This window comes from Phocoena sinus, chromosome 7 (genome assembly GCF_008692025.1).
Source record: "Phocoena sinus isolate mPhoSin1 chromosome 7, mPhoSin1.pri, whole genome shotgun sequence".
In the NCBI taxonomy this organism is placed as follows: domain Eukaryota; kingdom Metazoa; phylum Chordata; class Mammalia; order Artiodactyla; family Phocoenidae; genus Phocoena; species Phocoena sinus.
Genome location: NC_045769.1, coordinates 72,649,397 through 72,669,884, shown reverse-complemented (window position 1 = coordinate 72,669,884; position 20,488 = coordinate 72,649,397). Strand labels below are relative to the sequence as shown.

The window sequence follows — 20,488 nt, the reverse complement described above, 5'->3', positions numbered from 1 at the left end:
CCTCACTGTTCCTAGCCCACTGTTTAACATGGTAGTTTTCAGGGAAGGGACACAATATTAATAGGGACTTCAAGAAATGTTCCAGATGTTAAAGTACAGCTTTCTTAGGCCTTAGGAAACCAGCAATCATAATTAGGCATACTGATATCCCTAAAGAGCACTCACAGTGAAAGAGAAGCTTGGATCACTAGAAAGGGCTGTACCTCTAAAATTAGTGATATGCAAAAACTGTGGGGAGTGTCTGGCCAGGGATAGGGGAAAACTGGGTCCTTTAACACATTATCTCACTTTTATGTGTTATTAAAGAAAACTGATGCATAAAGGAACCCTGCAACATTTATTCCTCTAAATGCATCATTAGATTGTTTGGTATGGTGTTGACAGTCACACTTTGACACCTTTTTCCTTCATTGAAGCTATCAGTTTCCAAATGTCAGTATTTTGGGAGACTTAAATTTATTGGCCCTGTCTACTCTCAACAATATTTTTTGTAAGGTTTCAGCGGGGTCTGGAATAGAATTCCATTGCCAAACACTAGCCCATTATGCTTCTTTGACAGATTTCTATTCAAGACGTCTGATTATTTAAGTCCCGAACAACACAGGAAATGGTTAAAACTATAAGAAAGAGGTCTGAATAAAGCTTAAGCCGAAAAGCATGACAAAAGACCAGCAGACTTTTTTTTTGAGGTTACACAGGTTTATAACATTACAGAAGTTTCATGTGCGCAACATTATATTTCAACTTGTGTATACACTACAGCGTGCTCACCACCAAATTTTAGTTTCCATCCATCACTATACAGTTGACCCCTTTTACCCATTTCACCCACTTCTCTCCTGCTTCCCCTCTGATAACCATTGCTCTGTTCTCAGTATCTAAGTGTTTGTTTTTGTTTGGTTTGGGTTGTTCATTTCTTTATTTAAATATTTCACATGAGTGGAACCGTACAGTATTTGTCTTCATCCGTCTGACTAATTTCACTTAACACAATACTCTCAAGTTCTGCCCATGACGTTTTTCACAGGAAAAGAACAAAATTTTATATAAACAAGATTTACCTGGAGGCACAAAAGACCCCAAATAACCAAAGCAATCCTGAGAAAGAAGAACAAAGCTGGAGGTAGCCACTCTCTGATTTCAAATTTTACCACAAAGCTATAGTAATTAAAACAGTAGAGTATTGTCAGGAAAAACAGATGTATAGATCAAAAGAACAGAATTGAGAGCCCAGAAATAAAGCCATGAATATATGGACAACTGATTTAAAACAAAGGGGCAAAGAACATACAATGGAGGAAGGACAGTCTCTTCAACAAATGGTATTGGGAAAACTGGACAGCCACGTACAAAAGAATGAAACTAGACCACTATCTTGTACCACACAAAAAAATCAACTCAAAATGGATTGAAGACTTGAATGTAAGACCTGAAACCATAAAACTCCTAAAAGAAAACATAGGCAGTATGTTCTTTGACACCCGTGTTAGCAATGTTTCTGGATATGTTTCCTTAGGCAAGAGAAACAAAAGCAAAAGTAAATAAACTGGCCTATATAAAACTGAAAGCTTCTGCACAGCAAAGGAAACTATCAACAAAACAAAAAGACAATCTACCAAATGGGAGAAAATATTTGCATGTCATTTATCCTATAAGCAGTTAATATTAAAAATATACAAAGAACTCATAATACATTTCAACAACAAAAAACAAACAACCCAATTGAAAAATGGGCGGACGATCTGAATTGACATTTTTCCAAAGACGACATACAGATGGCCAACATACATGTGAAAAGATGTTCTACATGGCTAGTTATTAGGGAAACTCAAATCAAAACCACAATGAGACATCACCTCATGCCTGTTAGAATGGCTGTTGTCAAAAGGGCAAGAAATGAAAAATGCTGGAGAGGATGTGGAGAAATGGGAACCCTCTTACACTGTTGGTGGGAATGTAAAAGTCCAGTAGACTTTTAATGATGAAAACAAAGAAAAAAAAGATATGTAAGAGGAGTAAGTACTATAGTAAAAAAGCAAGGGCTCTGGAGTTATACATGTTGATATTCAAATCCCAATTCTGGTACTTCATAGCTCTGAGATGTTGGGTATATTATTTCTAAACATCAATCCCGAATCTGTAAGTGGGGATAAAAATACTTGTCTTATGGTGTTGTAATGATGATTAAATTATAGTTGACCCCTGAACAATATGGGTTTGAACTATGCAGGTCCACTTATATGCAGATTTTTCACTAAATACATACTACAGAACTATACAATCTATGATTGGTTGAATCTACGGATGTGGAACTGAACTCATTTATTCAAGTGTGAAGATTTTTTACTGAGGTGATCTACTCTGACTCAGCCACCTTCTCCACCTTCCTCAAGTTCTCTACCGTTCAATGTTCAAAGAGTTTAATGCTTACCTTTCTTCAAATCCTTTCACCTAGGCTTCAGGTAGCAGTTTAATCTTGCTACCTCACATAGTTTTCTGAATATTAACCTCTCTTGGTCTCTATCATGAGACGCATTTTCAATAGACAGAATAGGATTATATTCAGTATTTTTTACTTGTGGGCTTTGGTGTTGAAGTTTAAATCCCGAGAAAAGATAAATATATGCAGAAAACAACATACCTAGATATGCAAACAGAAGGCAGACAGCACCTTTACAATCACAGCAATTTGCTCTACCACACGCAACTGAAACCTACCTGTAAGATAAGTTAACTCAGCAGCACTGTTGATGCTCAGTAAGTCAGCTCCTTGATTCTGACATGAAACATAAGCTTTTTTCCAAGAAAGAGTTGCCTGAGTGTTAAACTGGTAGCAACTTCCCATCTCCTCTTTCTTTTCCCAATTATCTTCACAGCCATTTTCTTTGATAAAAAGATACGTTAGTGATCATAAAGTAAGGGCACAATGTTGTCTATTACTTAGAATGCTTACAAATACTGCCATTCAATTTGCATACTCTTAGGATATGCTAAAATGGAGGCTGTTATTGTTCTACTGGACAACATTTTGATTCTTTGGTTACACAAAAAAACTTAAGTCATAGGACAGGAAATGACTTAGGCTGGCTAAAGCTTCCACTCTCCTATCTTCTACCCTCCCTTTACCCCCATCAATTACAATGCCATGTTTTAGCCCATGCCTACCCTCTGCCTAAAAGTAGGAGTCTTCAACTGTGCTCAACCCCTGAGCTCACCTAAAGATGGTGGCAGACTGCAGAGGGGTTTGCTCATGGCCTGCAGTGAAACCACTGGATATGCATGTGTGTGTGTTTAGACATGCTGCTTAAGTACCCAAGATTTAAAGCCTAGTGATACCTTATTTGGGAAACTCAGTCCATTTTCTCCTTAATATTTTAATAGATGATTTAATATACGACAAATATTATATAACTATCATTATACATGCATTGTATATCTATATGTACATATATATGTGCATATATGTGTTTATAAACTTACAGATACGCATGTGAACATCATTTTCTTTAACAAATATCTAAAAAGCATGTATAATTTCAGATGAAGAACCTTCAAGCTCTTTCTGGGACAAGATTTGTAGGTCTTGATACAACTAGCTCAAAAATATACTCACAGCCTCCTATGTGCTCCCAACGAGAAGAAAAAACCAACATAACTTATGTCAAGCGTATCCCAGGTTTCACTTGGGGTTTTTCCAAAGGGTCTCCCATAACCAGTCAAACTTATGGACTCTCAAGCTGGAAGGCCCCTTAGAGATCATTTTGTGTCATGTCTTCATTTCACAGATAGGAACAAAGATATAGGGGTGTTTGTGGCAAAGCTATAACCAGAGTACTGTTGTCTAAGTCTGGTGTTGTTGATCTTCTGAATGGCATACACTGCTTCTTCAGCCACTTCTGAATGTCCTAAATAACAACAGAGGTTGTTCTGATATTTGGTAAAAACAAAATAGGTGGATTTGCAAGTGCATTGCCTAAAGGTTCTTTGTTACCACTAAGGCCAACACTTGTAAATCTGGAAACTTTCAGCAGGACAGCAGTGTGTTTGCTATAAAATACATTCTCCATGGTTTGGCAGTTCTCAGGTTTGAGAAACTCACAATCTTGCTTCTTCTGTAGAAAGGGAGTCACATGAATGCACTGACAATCCCCCCTTCCATCCAAAGTAGGCTAAAGGCACCAAGACACATGTCAGTCAAGGTAGCAAGGTAGAATGGGATAAATACACAGGGGAATAAGGGTCAGGAATCCTGGGATCTCCACCCGGCTCCACACAAATATGGTCTGACCCAGACAGGCTATTTCATCAACCAAGGCCCCAGAAATCTGTACTTTAACAAACTCTCCAAGTGATTCTGTTGCAACCTGAAGTTTGAGAACCATTGGCTCAATATAATTTCTTCAAGTTGCTTAGGACTCTGCAGTTTGAAGCTCAGCTTCCCTTAAGGAGAGCTGAGCTCCGGTGGTGGTATTACTAATACCACCAGATTGACTACTGAATAAGGCAGGATAGTACAGTTATTTGAGGCAAGGACTTCAGAGCCAGATATCCTGGGTTTGAATCCTAGCTCTGAAATTTATTAGCTATGTGACCTTAGGCAAATGAATTAACTCCCCTGTGCCTCACGTTGCTCATCTGTAAAATGGTGATAAATAATGGTACCTACTTTATAGAACTGGGTGAGGATTAAATGAGTCAAGAAAGGCTGAATGCTCAGAATAGTACCTGATACTCGGCAGTGCCAAGTAATAACTATTACTACTTTAAGTAATAACTATTACTACTTAGGCCTGGAGCTCTTTCCTTTCTATTTACTGTAGATTCTCTTAACTTATTGCCCATTAAAAAATATTTCTTAGGCACCCATCACATGTCAGGTACCATGATCCCCTGTGATTCTCACCAGATTATCGAGAAAATATGTCTCGGTTATATACCGGATAGTGACGCAGCGGCTGCTTTGGTCTCTCTTTCTAAAGAACAATGAATATTTTAGCACACCCTGAAGAGTTTGCTTCAAGTAAGAAGCAACTAGAAAAAATGCTTTGACCAACGTACAGGTACAGCAAAAGGAACAACGTCACCAATTTTGAGAGGGATAGGGATATCTGTCTCTTGTTCGCTGCTCTTTACTCAGGCAATAAACATACTTAAGTCTCCATCATCTGAAAAGAAGCTTCCTCAGTCCACTATCACCCATCTTCTTTGAACACTAGTGTTTTGGAAACTGCTCTATTAAAGGCCAACAGCAATTTCCTGACTGCTCCTGCCTGGTCCATTTCCCCTTCCTAAGGTATCTGGGGGTATAGAACACTTCCTCATCCTTTGTCTTCCATCACAGCATCCTGTCTTGGTTTTCTTCCTGGCCTACTTCTGAAAGTAAGTTCTTAGCTACACACGACTTCTCTCTCTTTCCTCAAATATATACCCCTTCTCTAGGATATTTGTTTTCGTCATTTTTGAGTCACGATGGACCCTTCCTTCTCCCTTTTGCCTCATAGGAATGGTATCCTTTCCCTTCCACATATGAAGTTTACCAGCCCATACATACCTGGTTGTAAGCAGATGCCCCACTTTTGATCATATTCATAATTTAAGGTGGTTGCACACCACGGCCCACTGTGATCTCCATCATGAATGCACTCATGGTGCCAGGTCCCATTAACTAAGAATGGAAATTCACAAGGTCTCCCATAGGAGTTCCCATCTCTAGTATAGATCTCTGTGGGTTGGGGAGAAAGTAGAGGAAAGAAGAGTTAAAAACTGGATAATCAGCTTTAGTTAACTAATTTCTAAAACTGTTGTGAAAGAAAGATTATGTTTTCACATGTATGAGAATATAGTATCTGGGTAGGCTGCACGGTGTGGAGATTCAGAGCATGGGTGCTGGCTCCCCCACTGATCATCTGTGCGTCTGTGGGCAAGCTTGCCAACCTCTATCAGTCTCAGTTTCTGCATTTTCAAATTAGGAATAATGATATGGGGCTCATAGGGTTGTTCGTGAGATTCTATGAGATGATCCATGTAAAGCTTCATTAACTGTGATACGATGAAGAGCTAAAAGATTCCAGCTTTACCAAGTAAGGATCAACTGACTACTGCGGGTAGCAGAGTACTTCACCAGAAGGGGTGCTCCGCTTGAGATTAAACTTACACTCTATTTTCTTTAGTAAGAGTGAGGCTAGAAAAATACCTTGGAATCACTGAGGCTGGTTGTGGACTTTGAAACTAACTGTGCAGTTAGAGAGATGCACAAATAGCCCTGTTGTTTACAGTCTGGTGGTAGAACTGAGGCTGTGCATTTTGAGGAAGGAGGACGAAGGGCTGCTGAGTCTCTCAGCAGTCTCTTGGAGAGGGCAGGATATGGTAATTCAGGTTCTGAAAGAAGAACCAGCTTCAGCTAGGCAGTCATGGAACCAGCTGGTGACCAGCAAGGTAGCAGAACTAGCTTTTCCTTTTAACAATTTCCTCTGGTACACAGAGAGGAACTGAAAAATTATTCTAACCTCAAATACGTCTGGAAATGCTGGAGGAAGTGCTAAATACTTATGTTGATAACAGTTCTTTTGGAGAGGTGTCTTATAGAACAGCTAACCTTGTGACTATCTCGCTCACTTTTTTCCATAGCCTTAATTTGTTTAAAACCGTGGTTGTTACCAGATCAAATAATGACTATTAGGTAAAGCATAGTAATCAGATCTTAGCATCATTTACCAGGCTATTAGGGCCCCTCAAAATGTCTCATAGGTTTGCTTGAAAGTGTGCTTAAGGTAGAATTTGATTCCATATCCTTTATTATTCTCAAATGTTCATTTAACTTAAGTGTGAGACTTAATTTGACAGTTTAGAATGTATTAAGCAGCAGTACAGCAAAAGGAAGAGTAATCTAGATGCTTTTACTTGCAAACAATCTTTTAAGGAACATTGGGTTTTCCTCTGACATATAAATGGTTTTGAACAGTGTACTTCTGTTAAAGAGTAATCTGACCTTATATTTTATAGGGATTCTGCTTATTAGCATGTTTTATTTTTAACCATATCAAAACTCCCAATAGCTCATGACCGATTTCTCTTCCCAAATTACAGCACTTAAAAGGAGAGTCCCTGAGCACAATGACTATCATTTGTAGAACCATCAGGGATTTTTTGTAAAACCTTGTGTTTCTGTAATACAAAGTACTTTCACTTGTTCTTTCCCATAAGCCCACAAGATCAGTAGGGCAAGTATTACACTTGTTTGTGAAATCCCCATTTTTGCAAAGTTAAGTGAAACATTCAGTCATTCAGCTGTGCCAGGGATGAGAACTGACTCTCTGATTAGAGTCCTTGACATATAAGGACAACTTGTGACATCAATGGCTGCTTTCTCAGGTTCCAAGTTAGTGTCATAGCTCAAAGCTGGGCTTCAATTAAAACGCTCTCCTGTTCACAATATGCTTTGAAGAATGATAACATGGAACAACCACCACAAGAGCAGCAGCTAAATTATGCTAACTACTCACTAAGGGTTCTTTTTTTTAATAGATCTTTATTGGAGTATAACTGCTTCACAATACTGTGTTAGTTTTATTCTTACACATTGTTCGATGCTACTGGACCTCTTAAGTCCCAAGCGTCTCCCCAGAGACACAGGCTTTCTCGAGAAGAATCTTCTCTGAATGTATGAATTTATGGTGATGGCAGCCTTAAAACAGCAGCTTATTCTACGATAGGCACAAATGTGTGAGATGAGATGCTTACATGGAAAACTAACGTTTTTCTTTTTCTGGCCGCATGGCGCTGCATGCAGGATCTAGTTCCCCGACCAGGGATCGAACCCGTGTCCCCTGCATTGGGAGCACAGAGTCTTAACCACTGGACTGCCAGGGAAGTCCTGGAAAACTAACATTAAACTCTTTGGTAGCACAAGACAAAATAGTTTCAATGTTTAGAGAGCTCGGCAGCCTTCTGAGTTGCTCAGACTTTAGACACTTCTAGAGCCACCCCTCCACTAAGTCTACTTCCTCTGCATGATTCACCAAACATTCAAAACTTGAAGACTGCTAGTGAGGTCAAGATATCTTAATGATATAAATGCATACCTGGATGCTAGTCAAGAGCAATTTATTCATAAAATTTATACAGCTAAAATTTTTCTCTGAGAGAAACAGGGCTCACACAGGATGGGGGTTGGGGAGAGAGGTAACCCAGGACACAATGAGAGATAAATGTTCTTATATCAGAGGTAAAAAAAAAAGAAATTATACAGCAAAAGCCAAGGGAGAAATAAAGAAGCTAAATTTGGCCTTCCCTGGTGGCGCAGTGGTTGAGAGTCCGCCTGCCGATGCAGGGGACACGGCTTCGTGCCCCAGTCTGGGAAGATCCCACGTGCCGCGGAGCGGCTGGGCCCATGAGCCATGGCCGCTGAGCCTGCCCGTCCGGAGCCTGTGCTCCGCAATGGGAGAGGCCACAACAGTGAGAGGCCCAAAAAAAAAAGAAGCTAAATTTGGGGAACACAATGCTAGTTTTGAGCCTTAGCTTTGCTGTAACAAGCTGGGTTACCTTGAACTTCATTTTGTTGAACTCAGGTATCTTATCTTTCTTATTCTGTACAATTAGACAGGAAGGAGGGGGCAGGGACCAACATGAAGAGTCTGAGAGCGCAGTCCTAGGGGAAGTTCCTAACTTAAGACAGCAGTCTCCAACCCAAGAACAGGAAGGGACTGCATAAATTTAAAAGAGTAGAATTGCCAGGACTTAATATTTGATTGAATTTGAATGGTGGGAGAAGAAAGCAGGGCAACTCTAGAGTGACTTGTAGATTTCTGACATATGCAACTTCGATGGTACAAGTCACCTGGAGAGGAATGAAGAAGAGGCACGTTTGGCCCTGGCCTCGGTTCATGTTAAAACTCGAGGTATATGTCAATAAGTCAGGACTACATGCATCTTTTCTTAGAAATTTTTAAGTTTCTTATCTGGAAATTTAGTGTTCCAAATACTGTATTTGCTAAGGTCAAGAAACACTCTATGCCTACGGGCTCTTGCTGGTGAGCACTGTTTAGCTTTCTCTGGGGTGACGCCCTACGTGGGTTCCTTTTGTTTGTTTTTAAATTAATTAATTAATTAATCATATTTTTGTCTGTGTTGGGTCATCATTGCTATGCACAGGCTTCCTCTAGTTGTGGCGAGCGGGGGCTACTCTTCATTGCGGTGCACGGGTTCTCATTGCAGTGGCTTCTCTTGTTGTTCTCATTGGCTCTAGGTGTGTGGGCTCAGTAGTTGTGGTTCGCGGGCTCTAGAGTGCAGGCTCAGTAGTTGTGGCGCACAGGCTTAGTCGCTCCGCGGCATGTGGGATCTTCCTGGACCAGAGCTCGAACCCGTGTCCCCTGCATTGGCAGGCGAATTCTTGACCACTGCGCCACCATGGAAGTCTCCTAGGTGAGTTCTTAATCTTTTCTGTGCTACTGATCACTTTGGCAGCCATGTGAAGCACACAAGCCCCCTTCTCAGCAGAATATTATAAATGCATAAAATAAAACACATAGGATTACCAAGAAAACCAGTTACGTTGAAATAAAGGCATTTTGGGGACTGAGGGAATTTATAATTACAACTATGTCCCTCAAAAGAATTAGGAGCAGGAGACAGAAAGAGCCCTGCCAAGAAAATGATCTTTTCTAATCCTTGAACAAATACAAGGAAACAAGTCAAATCCAGTTCAAAAGGCAATTTGTTTGGTTCCATGTTTTCTCTTAGCTGCCAAGTTACAGAAAGGCTTTTATAGCACAAAATTTAAGCTTGCCATTAAGTGGTATCCAGAAAGCAGTTGCTCTTTAAGGTTAGAAGGAAGGTGGCTAGCAGAAGCAGACTTTTCAACTACGTAAGGGCTGAGGACTGAAGAAAAGGAAAATCCCATCTCTGATTCTCTAATGTTTCCCATAACAGCAGAACCTGACATCTCAGAAGCTGCTGCATGTTCACTAGGAAACAGAAAGAGGTTCCCCTAGGAGAAAAAACTGTGCAGACAACAAGAAGAGTGGGAGGCCAGATTTAGCTTAAGAGAAGAGGAAAATCTCTGTAAAGCTATGTAAATGTACAAAGAAGAGCATAGTTAAGACTTAGATAATTAAATATATATACATATATATATGCACCAGCATTTGATGTAAGTTAGAGCAACATAATGAAAAAAAAAGATTTGCTTGGGTAATTTACATTTAGAGGTTTAAAAAAATGAATCTACTTTCTTTTTAAACTCAGAAATTTGTTATAACTGAGTCTCTAGACTCAAAACAAAGTTCATGATCGGCTCCCCCAAAGGCAACAGAGACAGTTTCAGACTTACGATGGTTTGATTTATGATTTTGCGACTTTGTGACGGTGTGAAAGCGGTACTCATTCCATGGAAACCATACTTGGAATTTGGTCTTTCCCTGGGCTATCAGTACATGGTCCAATCCTCTCTCATGATGCTGGGCAGCAGCAGCCACAGCTCCCAGTCAGCCACACAGTCATGAAGGTAAACAACTGACACACACCATTCTGTTTTTCACTTTCAGTACAGTATTCAAAAAACTACATGAGATATTCAACACTTTATTTTAAAATAAGCTTTGTGGTAGATGATTTTTCCCAACTGTAGGCTAATGTAAGTGTTCTGAGCACATTTAAGGTAGGCCAGGCTATGATGTTCATTAGAAATGTATTAAATGCTTTTTTTTTTTTTTTTTTTTTTTTTTATGCGTTACGCGGGCCTCTCACTGTTGTGGCCTCTCCCGTTGCGGAGGACAGGCTCCGGACGCGCAGGCTCAGCGGCCATGGCTCACGGGCCCAGCCGCTCCGCGGCATGTGGGATCCTCCCAGACCGGGGCACGAACCCGTGTCCCCTGCATCGGCAGGCGGACTCTCAACCACTGCGCCACCAGGGAAGCCCTTAAATGCTTTTTTGACTTATGATATTTTCAACTTACGATGGGTTTATAGGGACATAACCCCATTGTTAGTGGAGGAAGATCTGTATTCATATACTTATTTTTGGAAGCAAGTGAGGAAAAAGTCCACTGTTAAAATGTTAAATCATAAATACAAACATCAAAGTGTGATAGCCATGCCAAAAATAAAAGTAAAGCCCGCAAGACTCTTAAAGTTTTTCCATTACATCCAAATCTGCAGACAAGAAAAAATTCATTTCCTTTTTTTTCCCTTTCTCTTTCTTCTTTTTTAACTTAGAATAGGTTCAACTTTACTAGATCATTTGACTTTTATCCTGTGTAGAGGACTTCCTGTTACTCTAACATTTCCTTTTCTCTGGAGTTCAGGATGTAGTCATAGGAAGTACATATGCTCAGGCATCGGAGAGATTTCGAATCCCAGGGTGCCACAGAATGGCTGCAAGACCTCTGACAAGGCACCTAACCTCTCCTAGCCTTGCCTGTTAAAGGGAGCAAATGGCACTGACATCGGTGTCTGGAACTAAACACCAGCTCACTCCCCTCACAAGTGTATGATTCTCCTTGTGGTCAGTGGTACATGTTCAAGGCCACTTTCACCAAATACAGCAGCAAGTGAGTCAAAGTGCCTCTCCAGTACTCACCATGGTAAGGCTGGGCACAGAGGTTTTCCTCTGAGCCTCCTTTTTTCCAGACATCAGATGAATTGGTACTTGCTATGGCGTGGCCACCCTTCAGAGTCAACCTGTACTGGGCAGCTCCGTACAGAGAGCTGTGCTCACATTTCCACCACAGCATGGCATTGGAGTCACAGCTGAACATTCTCAAGGAATCCACGGGTTTGGTAATGTCTAGGCCAAGGCACTTCTGGGATTGCAAATGAAAGAGGCGATGCTGGGACACCCACTTCCACAACATGTCCTTGGTTTCATCACAGTCCTTTGCTACTATCCAGTCATTCAGTGGCGTGATGCACTTGCCTGTGTTTTCATTAACGATGGTGAATGAATCATCACCTGAGACAAGACAAGCAGAAAAGACATTTCAGGATTCTGAATTATGTGGTTGATGTGCCCTGGCCCCTGTTTGCTAAGGAGAGTCTGAGCACCCCTGGACTGTTAAGACCCTCCAAGCTGTATAAACTGTAATGCTCTACACAAGGTCGGAGGACAGTGAGAGCCGGAGAGGCAGTTCAGTGTTGTGTAAGAGCATGGGCTCTGGAGCCAGTCTGCCTGGGTTTATAGCTTGCCTCTGCTACTTACCGGCCATGTGATCAGGATGTTATTTACCTGCTATGCCTCAGCTTCCTCCTTTGTAAAACAGTACTTCATAGGGTAGATGTGAGGATAAAATGAGCTCATACATGTAAAGCACTTAGAATAGTATGCATACTTGTTATTGCCATTCAGTGAACTATTTCTCCCCCTTATTTAATAAGATGAAGACGCTCCTTAGTTTTCACCTTCTTTAGATAAGTGACCTGTAGTCAATGAAAACTATCCTGAGCTTATTCAGGACTGCAATTCTGTCTTGCCTACACTTTGGCTACTACAGCAGAGTAAATTATTATATGACATTAATGTGTCTGAGAGGAAATAGGGTAGAAGTAGAATAGTGAGATAAAAGGACGAGAGGAAATGGTGGCCTGGGTTCTGACGGTAGGGGGACCTATGACAAGCTCCACTGTTTAACCTCCAGGAAGGTGACAGGATGCCCCTGGGGAGGGGCTGTGGGGACTGACCACCTGGATCGCCTGGGAAGGTCAAACCTGAGCTCCAGAAATCACCTGAGCCACAGGATTCAAGACCCAGTAGGTTTGGACAACGGGAAACTCAGAAGTAATCAGTGTGAGCTGAGGGCAAAGGGAGGGATCTCCCTGAATGCTTCCCTGGCAGCTTTGCATGAGCTGGGGAAGACCTCAGTAGTGACAGAAACTGAATTTCTGTTAATCTGGCAGAATGGGACCTCAGAACAAAACTTAATTTGATTTTATGAAAATAAAGTAGTACACTGCTTCTTGCATACCTGAGTTTGTGAAGCAAGAGTCACATCTGTTACAGAAAACCACAATTGAACAATTTGGTCAGTGCTTTTACAAAGAAACATTTTCCGACAAAGAAACACTTTTTGAAGGTATAGCACAGAACCTCATGTTGGTGAGCTGAAATAGTTTAGACAAACGTAAGCAATCTCTGTCAATGAACCAAAGGGTTCAGCAGAAGGAGCTGTAAGATTTTAGTTCCCAAAAGGCACTTTCGCTTTGATACCAGCCTCACATTCAGTGGTTTTACTAACACTAAACACCTTTTCTAGTAATAATTCACAGGCTTGCAGAGTTAAAAATTCTCATGCTAAGGCCTTGAGAGGAAATTTCACCATGCAAATAACAACTATAAAAGTAAGTCCAATTCCAGTTTGAACTTTGGACGGAAGTTTTGTTTGTTTTAAATAGCAGTAGCAGGGGCTTCCCTGGTGGCGCAGTGGTTGAGAGTCCGCTTGCCGATGCAGGGGACACGGCTACCTGCCCCGGTCCGGGAAGATCCCACGTGCCGTGGAGCGGCTGGGCCCGTGAGTCATGGCTGCTGAGCCTGCACGTCCAGAGCCTGTGCTCCGCAACGGGAGAGGCCACAACAGTGAGAGGCCCGCGTACCGCAAAAAAAAAAAAAAAAAAAAAAAAAAAAAGCAGTAGCAGCACCAAGAGAAACAACAGGAACAACAAGAACAAAATCCTTTAAAACTTTATTTCTGCTTTCAAATTGGTATTTTAAAATATTGCCTAGGGTTGCAGCTAGATCTGTTTGGATAGCAGCTTCCATCCCTCACTCTTCTTTGATATCACTCTGCCATTCTCTACTTTATGGGCACAGCTTGGAAGGATAGTTAACAAAAAAAGGAAAATGTACTATTTTAGAAGATTATCAGACTGTGATGTACCTCTTTCCCAACCTATTCCCTCTCACCTCTCCTGGGTTCCAAAGTATCAGGAATTACCGCAGCAAAAAAGAAGTCTGCTTCTGCAGGAGAGCGGGCGGTGGCCACCCCTGCTGGAACCATCCCCTCTCTTGCCCTATAATCTCCCTGCACTTTATAATCTTTCCTGGGCACTTCGCTCTGTGCCCTTTGACCCCAGCTTTGCCTACCTTTGCAATCTGGAGTTCTAGATTTTCCAAGTTGCCTTTGCAGAATGCAATGGATTAGCTACAACTCTTAGAATAGTGGAAAGAGCAGTGGAATAAGGAGTTAGGGTCCTAGACTGAAGACTTACCTCTGCTATTGGTTAGCTGGGAGACCTTGGGGAAGTCAGTTAATCTCCTCAGGGTCTTCTAATCTCCAAATGTAAGATGAAAGCAGTGGATATAAGAAACCTAAGTCACTTCCAGTACTAACATCCTATGCTTCTACTAACTGAGTTTTTCTAGGCTTGTAGGCTTTACAGGTCTGTGCTAAGTTCACTGCATATTGTTCTTAAACAGATGTCCACAAGTTTATTATGTCGTGCTAGTAGAATTTTAGGTCATTTGAATTCCATCTGTATTGGGCATGTGCACTTAGGTGACAGTGCTGCTTTATAAGTACTCTTTAGAAGAGAAAAAAAATTTAACCTTTCCCATTTACTGTATGTTTAACTTTTAGGACACCCATGGACTTAACAAGCTTGTAGGACCTCTGAAAGACTACAGGAGAGGTGTGGAGTAGCTACATTGAATAGGAATTGCCAAGCTTCTTACCTAATTGCAAACATCTGTGATTATAGATACTTGCCTCATTCTAAATCTGTCTTTTAACCAAGTATGTAATATCAATGCTTGACACCTATAGTGATCACTTAGCAAATACATTAATTATTGATATGATTTAAGGAAACTTGTTATTAGCCTTCATACATGATGTATGTGTAAGCATTCGTACATAATACATAACCTAGGGAGAGTCTTGTACTCATGATGTTTTCCCCTATCTTTCTTTATCCTTAAGAAGAAGCGTTCAGTCTGCCCCAGTCTTGTGACCCTATTGGGAGGGTAGGTTGAAGAGTGGGAAGAAGAACTAAGAAAGTGTGAAAATAATTTATTTAGAAAATTTGTTTAATAAGGGTCTATGACATATATCAGAAATGTATTACACTTTGAAAAGGTGATTGCAGAGCAATTTATAACACTGATTCTTTATTGATAGCCCTATATGGCATCTTGTTCACTTTATACTGGCCCTAAATGGAATTTTAATATTTACCTACAAATACAATATTGGGACAAGTCTAAAAGACAGAGGTTGATGAAAAGAAGCCTCAACACCTCTAGCAGCACTTTTGAATGTTTCGTTTTATATAAACATTTTACTGGTGTTTGAGAGGAAGTGGCTACATAGCATTATCACAATTGAAAATGAATTTTTAGACCATCACAGGAAAACTATTTCTTACTGCCTGATTGTGAAGTAACTCCTTTGTTACAAGCCCTAAACCAAAGAGTTCTGCACATTCCAAAGAGAAGCTGGACCTCAACATTTTGTAACCACAGACAAATGGAGAAGAGATGGCTTGGGAAGGCAAGAAGGATGAAGACTGCAGCCTTTTTAGTTTCAGGGGAACTTCCACAGCCCACACTGTTAAGCATTTTGTGGAGTTGCTACCATGTGTGCACAGAGTGTACACTAGGAGAGACTCAGAAGTCTGGATTTGCCAGTTCAAGAACAGGTCCTCCCGCGTGCAGCAGCGGAGACCCAACTCAGCCAAAAATAAATAAATAAAGCCAAAACAAACAAACAAAAAACAGGTCCTGAAGTGACACCTGGGTCCACATCAGTGTACTAGCAGTCAGAAAGTCATGGGGTTCAGACTGGGTGGTGTGGGCTGGTGAGAACCTCAGAAGTCCCTGAAGAATTAGTTTACTTCAAGCTGTTGGCCCTCCAAGGAGGCAAAAAAAGTTAACTAAGCAATTGGCATTTCCCCAAGGACACAGAGGTACTCCGCCAGCGTCTGAGCAATGGAGACCACCTGCGCAAACCTAGCTGCGTACATGTGATGGAGTGCACGCCATCACCAGCATCATGAAGCCGGCATACTGCCAACAAGCTACCCAAGGGGCTAGGGTTTCAAAATTCCAGCGCTTCCCTTAATAGGGCCACAAGTCTGGTCTGATGGTGTGTGTAAGCTGATCAGAGCAGCTGCTCAAGGTGGGGAAGGATGCAGGAAAACAAATACCTGCGAGGACCTAGTGCAGGAAGAATGGCGTTAAGCTGGTGCTCTTTGCTTTGGGTTAATGAGAAAGGCCAGGGATTGCAGAGACTGCAAAAATGAAGGAAGTCTTGAGTTCTATGGGGGAGACAAAACAGATAAGACTAAAGTAAATGTAGATAGAAACCAAGAGTACAGTGATTGAAAGGCTAGAGTGTTTTGACTATAGTTAGTCGCTGCGGTGAAAATTTTCTCCCTGGATTATGGGGCAGGCAGAATAGAATTCTCACAGCAGTAAAGGCCTTTAGGTAGTTTCCAACATGGAGGATCAAAGAACACAGAAGTGTGAATCAGAGCAAGGTCAACTAAAAAGTTCTGGATGTAGATAAGACGATGCCACTCATACTCTGAACAAACTATAACTCAGAGAGTAACTTAGTTTAGCTGCAAAGAAAGTAAATGCCACAAGCAAACTGAAGCTTTTCAAAAACTCCCTCAACCATCTTTTACTTCCTCATCTAGACAAGATGACGGAAATAATAGGTAGGGACGGCTCACGGATTGCCTATTAAGTGGCCAGACTAAGAAACAAAATCCTCAGCACACCTTTGGCCAAGGCAAAAAGAGAAAGTAAAAGCATACTCCGGGTGCTGCGAAGGGGTTGGTGCGGCAAGCACTGCCCAGAGCATCAGCGAAGGGTGTCTGATCCTGGTCCTGCTTCTGAAGCGACAGGCAGGAGGTCTCCGGGCAAGCAACCTGAGTTCCACCGCGGGACCACCGGCCTCTGGGGTAGGGCATGGGGCGGTCGTCTGGAGCTGATAAGCCAAGTAGAAGAAACGCTCGCTGCTCGAGGCACTGGGGGAGGGCATCATAACAGAGTCACGGCCATGGTCACTGTAGGAGACATGGCTTTTTGATGTGCACCATGAGCGCAGTGAAGTCAGGGCATCGTTACTTATTCTGGCGCTGTGGGTGGAAAGCTCCTCTTGACATTGAGTGGCCAAGGTGACCAAGGGACGAGGGGCGAGATGGGCGGGATGGGGCTTGGGGGGGTGGTGGTGTTAAGGAGCCCTATACTCTAGGGAAGCAAGACTTTAGAGGAGAGAGGACGAGGAAGGGGCGGGAGCCTCGTTCTGAAAAGGCTCTGGGTGCCTCCGCTACGGTGGACTCCTCGCCCTCAGCACGAGAAAAGCCCGGCGCTCCCACGCCCCACCCCGCCCTCCTCCGGGACCCCGGGGGGTAATGGAGCTGCTTCTCCCCGGACCTCCCTTCGGCTCACTTGTCCGGCTCCAGCCCCTAGCAAAGCAGAGGTGACGTGACCCCGGAGCGCAGCCCTAACCCGAACTGAGGAAAGTCAGCCGGCCTGGCAACGTCGAGGTCCCTAGCCGGCCGGCGAGCGGACGCGCCCGCGGTTACCTGAGCGGCCAGAGGGCTCCACCAGACCGAAGCACGGGAGGAGCAGCACGAGCAGCTCCGCCGCACGGAGAGGGGTGGACCAGCGCGTCCTCATCCTGAGCCGGCTCGGGCGGGTCAGTCGAGTCCTCGGGGTCACTCAGCACCCAGCACTCCCGATGCGCGCAGTCAGCCCCGCCAGCGGCTTTGGCCCCTGGCTTCCCCGGGTGCTCCGAACCCGCCCCCGCCGCCCTCGGCCAATCGGATCGGCACGTCCTCGGTCCCAGGGCGTGGAGGGGGGGGGCGGTGCGGCTACAAGGCGGGAAGACGATGCGTAAGAAGCTCTGCGCACCTGCGAAGGGCGGCCCCGCGAGGAGGCGGGTGGTGAGCGCCAGGTCAGAGGGCAGAGCGCCACCCAGACTAACGGATGAGGGGGTCCTGCGCCCCGCCGCTGCTTCAGTAAAGTTGAGGAGACGCGGCCCTTGCTGGGACTTGGCACTGCCCTGGTGAGTGTTCATTTTAGGACCTTGATTTCTGCCTAGCCCCCCTCAGTCAGGCATGACTTCTTCCTTTTGCACGGTTGGCCTGGGAAGGCACCCACATCCCCTTGTACCCCAAAGAGGGAAATGTGCACCCATCCTGTTACAGCTGCGGTCGAGCCAAAGAATTCAGTCGTCCTTGGCAACGTCTTGCGTATTTTGATAGTGCAAACAAAGGTGAGGTAATGGCACAATGAGGTTCGACCCACAGTTGTTAAAGAATTGAAAGCAAGAGCTATTCGAGTGACCCTATAATACTTCCAAGGATGATTAGGCTTTATAACCATTTGGCTTTTGCAAGTAAGCTCTTTTCTTAATAATTAAACAGCAACAATAATAATCCAGTAGAAATGTGGAAGTCTGCATCCAAAACTGGTAATTGTGAGAGTAGAATTTATCCTCAGCCTGTGGGAACCGCCATCATTATAAACAGGGTGATCTAAGTTACCTGGATATGAATGTCCTATATTTTTAAACCCATATTTACTGAGCACATGGTGTGTGCCGGGGATGGCCTCCCTCCCTCCCTACAGGGTGAATTCTTCCAGGAGGAGGTGAATAGGAAGTTTACCTTTTCTGCTGCCAACCACCAAGGCTTGGATGATGGCTCCCAAAGCTCCCTTGGCCCTGTTCTCTCACCAAGCCCCTGCCTTTCGGTTCAGTGTATATATTCAGCACCTGTCAGCACAGGAACTGGGCACTTCCCAGGATGAGATCAAAGGATGACACCCTGCCCTCTCCAGCTTACTGAGTACTGGGGGAGAGTGAGGCACACCCAGTAAATCAGGGCAGAATGAATGGGGAGACTCCACAAAGCTTCAAGGAAGGCAACACCTCAGTTGGGCCTTGAAGCATGGGTAATGGGTAGGCATTTGACCAGGCACAGCTGGTGGGAGGAAAATACTGACAGAACAGAGGCAGGAAAAGGCAAAGCAGTGTCAGAAGATAGTCAAGAGTCCCGTGTGGCCACCCTGCAGGGTGCAGGTGCGTGTTGAAAGAAGCTGTCATGCGGGCCTAAGTGGAAATGACAGCAGAAAAGTGAGATGTGGCTATTTTGTGAAATGCCTTGAACATGATATTAAAGACTTTGACTTAATTCTGTAGGGAATGGGCAGTGGCAAGTTCTGGGTAAGACAATCTGCTACTGCTCTGATTCCCTCGACGTCTGTGGCTGCTTACCTTTCTGATCCTGCCCAGCTTGGAGCTCCTTGACAGTAGTGATCTTTTTTTCTTCATTAATAGAACCAGGCCTGTCTCAGAGTGAGCTCTCCATAAATATTAGTTTACTTAATTAATGAGTGCCTAAAGCTGCTACCTTAGCCTAGGGCGGTATGAGCTCTAGCTTGCATTGTATTGCAATAGTTTCTCAATTAACCTCACTGCCAACAGCTGTTAGCCTCTCAGGAAAGTGAAGGCTTCTAAACATGGTCTGAAACGTGCTGCCTTTCCTTCACTCACACCCTTTCAGTGCTACTTGCTTATAGCAGGGGTTCCTAAATGGGAGTGCAGGGGGATTGTGAACCCCTGAAATTGCATGCATCTTTATGAATGCTCTTTCCTTTCTTTTTTTCTTTCTTTCTTCCTTCCTTCCCTCCCTCCCTTCTTCCTTCCTTCCTTTCTATCTTTCTTTCTTTCGTTCTTTCTTTCTTTCTTTTCTTTCTTTTTCTTTTCTTTCTTTCTTATGAGGAGGGGTCCAAGGCTTTCATGAGAGTCTCAAAGAAGGCCATTCCTTCAAAGAAGGAAGAAAATTCCATGTAAGATAAAGCAAGCCCCTCTATGACCCCACTCTTTGTCTTTAATTACTTTCCTATGTCACTCCTTGATTCAAGCAACCTGTCTAAATGTCTTGCCTTTTCCTATCTCTGCCCATATGTTTATATTTTCCCCTATCAAGAATTCCTCTTTTCCCCCATCCTTGTCTTAGTTCCACCTTTCCAGTTAAGGCCCTGCTCAAATCTCATACTTTATATAAAATGTTTCTAAGACAGCCTCTAACCTTCAGGGATTCCAATCATCGGTAGAAGGTACATTCTGTTCCCTTGGTAGTGCTACCTCCTGCGGCTATTTTTTCTGTAAGTACATGTGCCTTGACAGTCCACCTAGGTTACAGATCCTAAATAAACATTTATTGTCTATGGTGACAGTAGAAAGCAGTGTATCCTTTAAGCCTCAATTTGAATGTCACTTCCTCAAAGAAATCTTTCTTGACTCTGCAGGCTAGGTGAGCTTCCTCTGTGACAGGTTCTCAGTGCATGCCACACTTTGTCTTGATAGCACTTAGCACAGCTGGATTAAATAATTACGTGCTTGCTCGTTTGTTGAATGTCTGTCTCCCTCCCCAGGCCATAGGACCCATGAATGTGGTGACTGTATCTGTTTTAGTCACTTCTATGTTCGCAGTACCTAGCCCATGAGTTGCTGGATGAATAAAAGAATAAATACGTGGTAAATGC

General features: G+C 43.1%; 1 protein-coding gene across 2 annotated transcripts in view; it reads right to left on the bottom strand.

The window, feature by feature from the left end:
• Window positions 1–17,730, bottom strand: part of LOC116757123 (CD302 antigen) — a 130,664-nt gene extending 112,934 nt beyond the window's left edge. For both annotated transcript variants that reach the window (XM_032638506.1, XM_032638503.1), the window contains exons 1-4: window positions 17,521–17,730; window positions 11,576–11,947; window positions 5,552–5,722; window positions 2,719–2,883 (exon numbers count right to left, since the gene is read on the bottom strand). In XM_032638506.1, coding sequence (XP_032494397.1) covers window positions 2,719–2,883; window positions 5,552–5,722; window positions 11,576–11,947; window positions 17,521–17,614 — 802 coding nt within the window. In that variant the 5' untranslated portion in view covers window positions 17,615–17,730. The remainder of the gene's footprint in view (window positions 1–2,718; window positions 2,884–5,551; window positions 5,723–11,575; window positions 11,948–17,520) is intronic.
• Window positions 17,731–20,488: the final 2,758 nt, after the last annotated feature.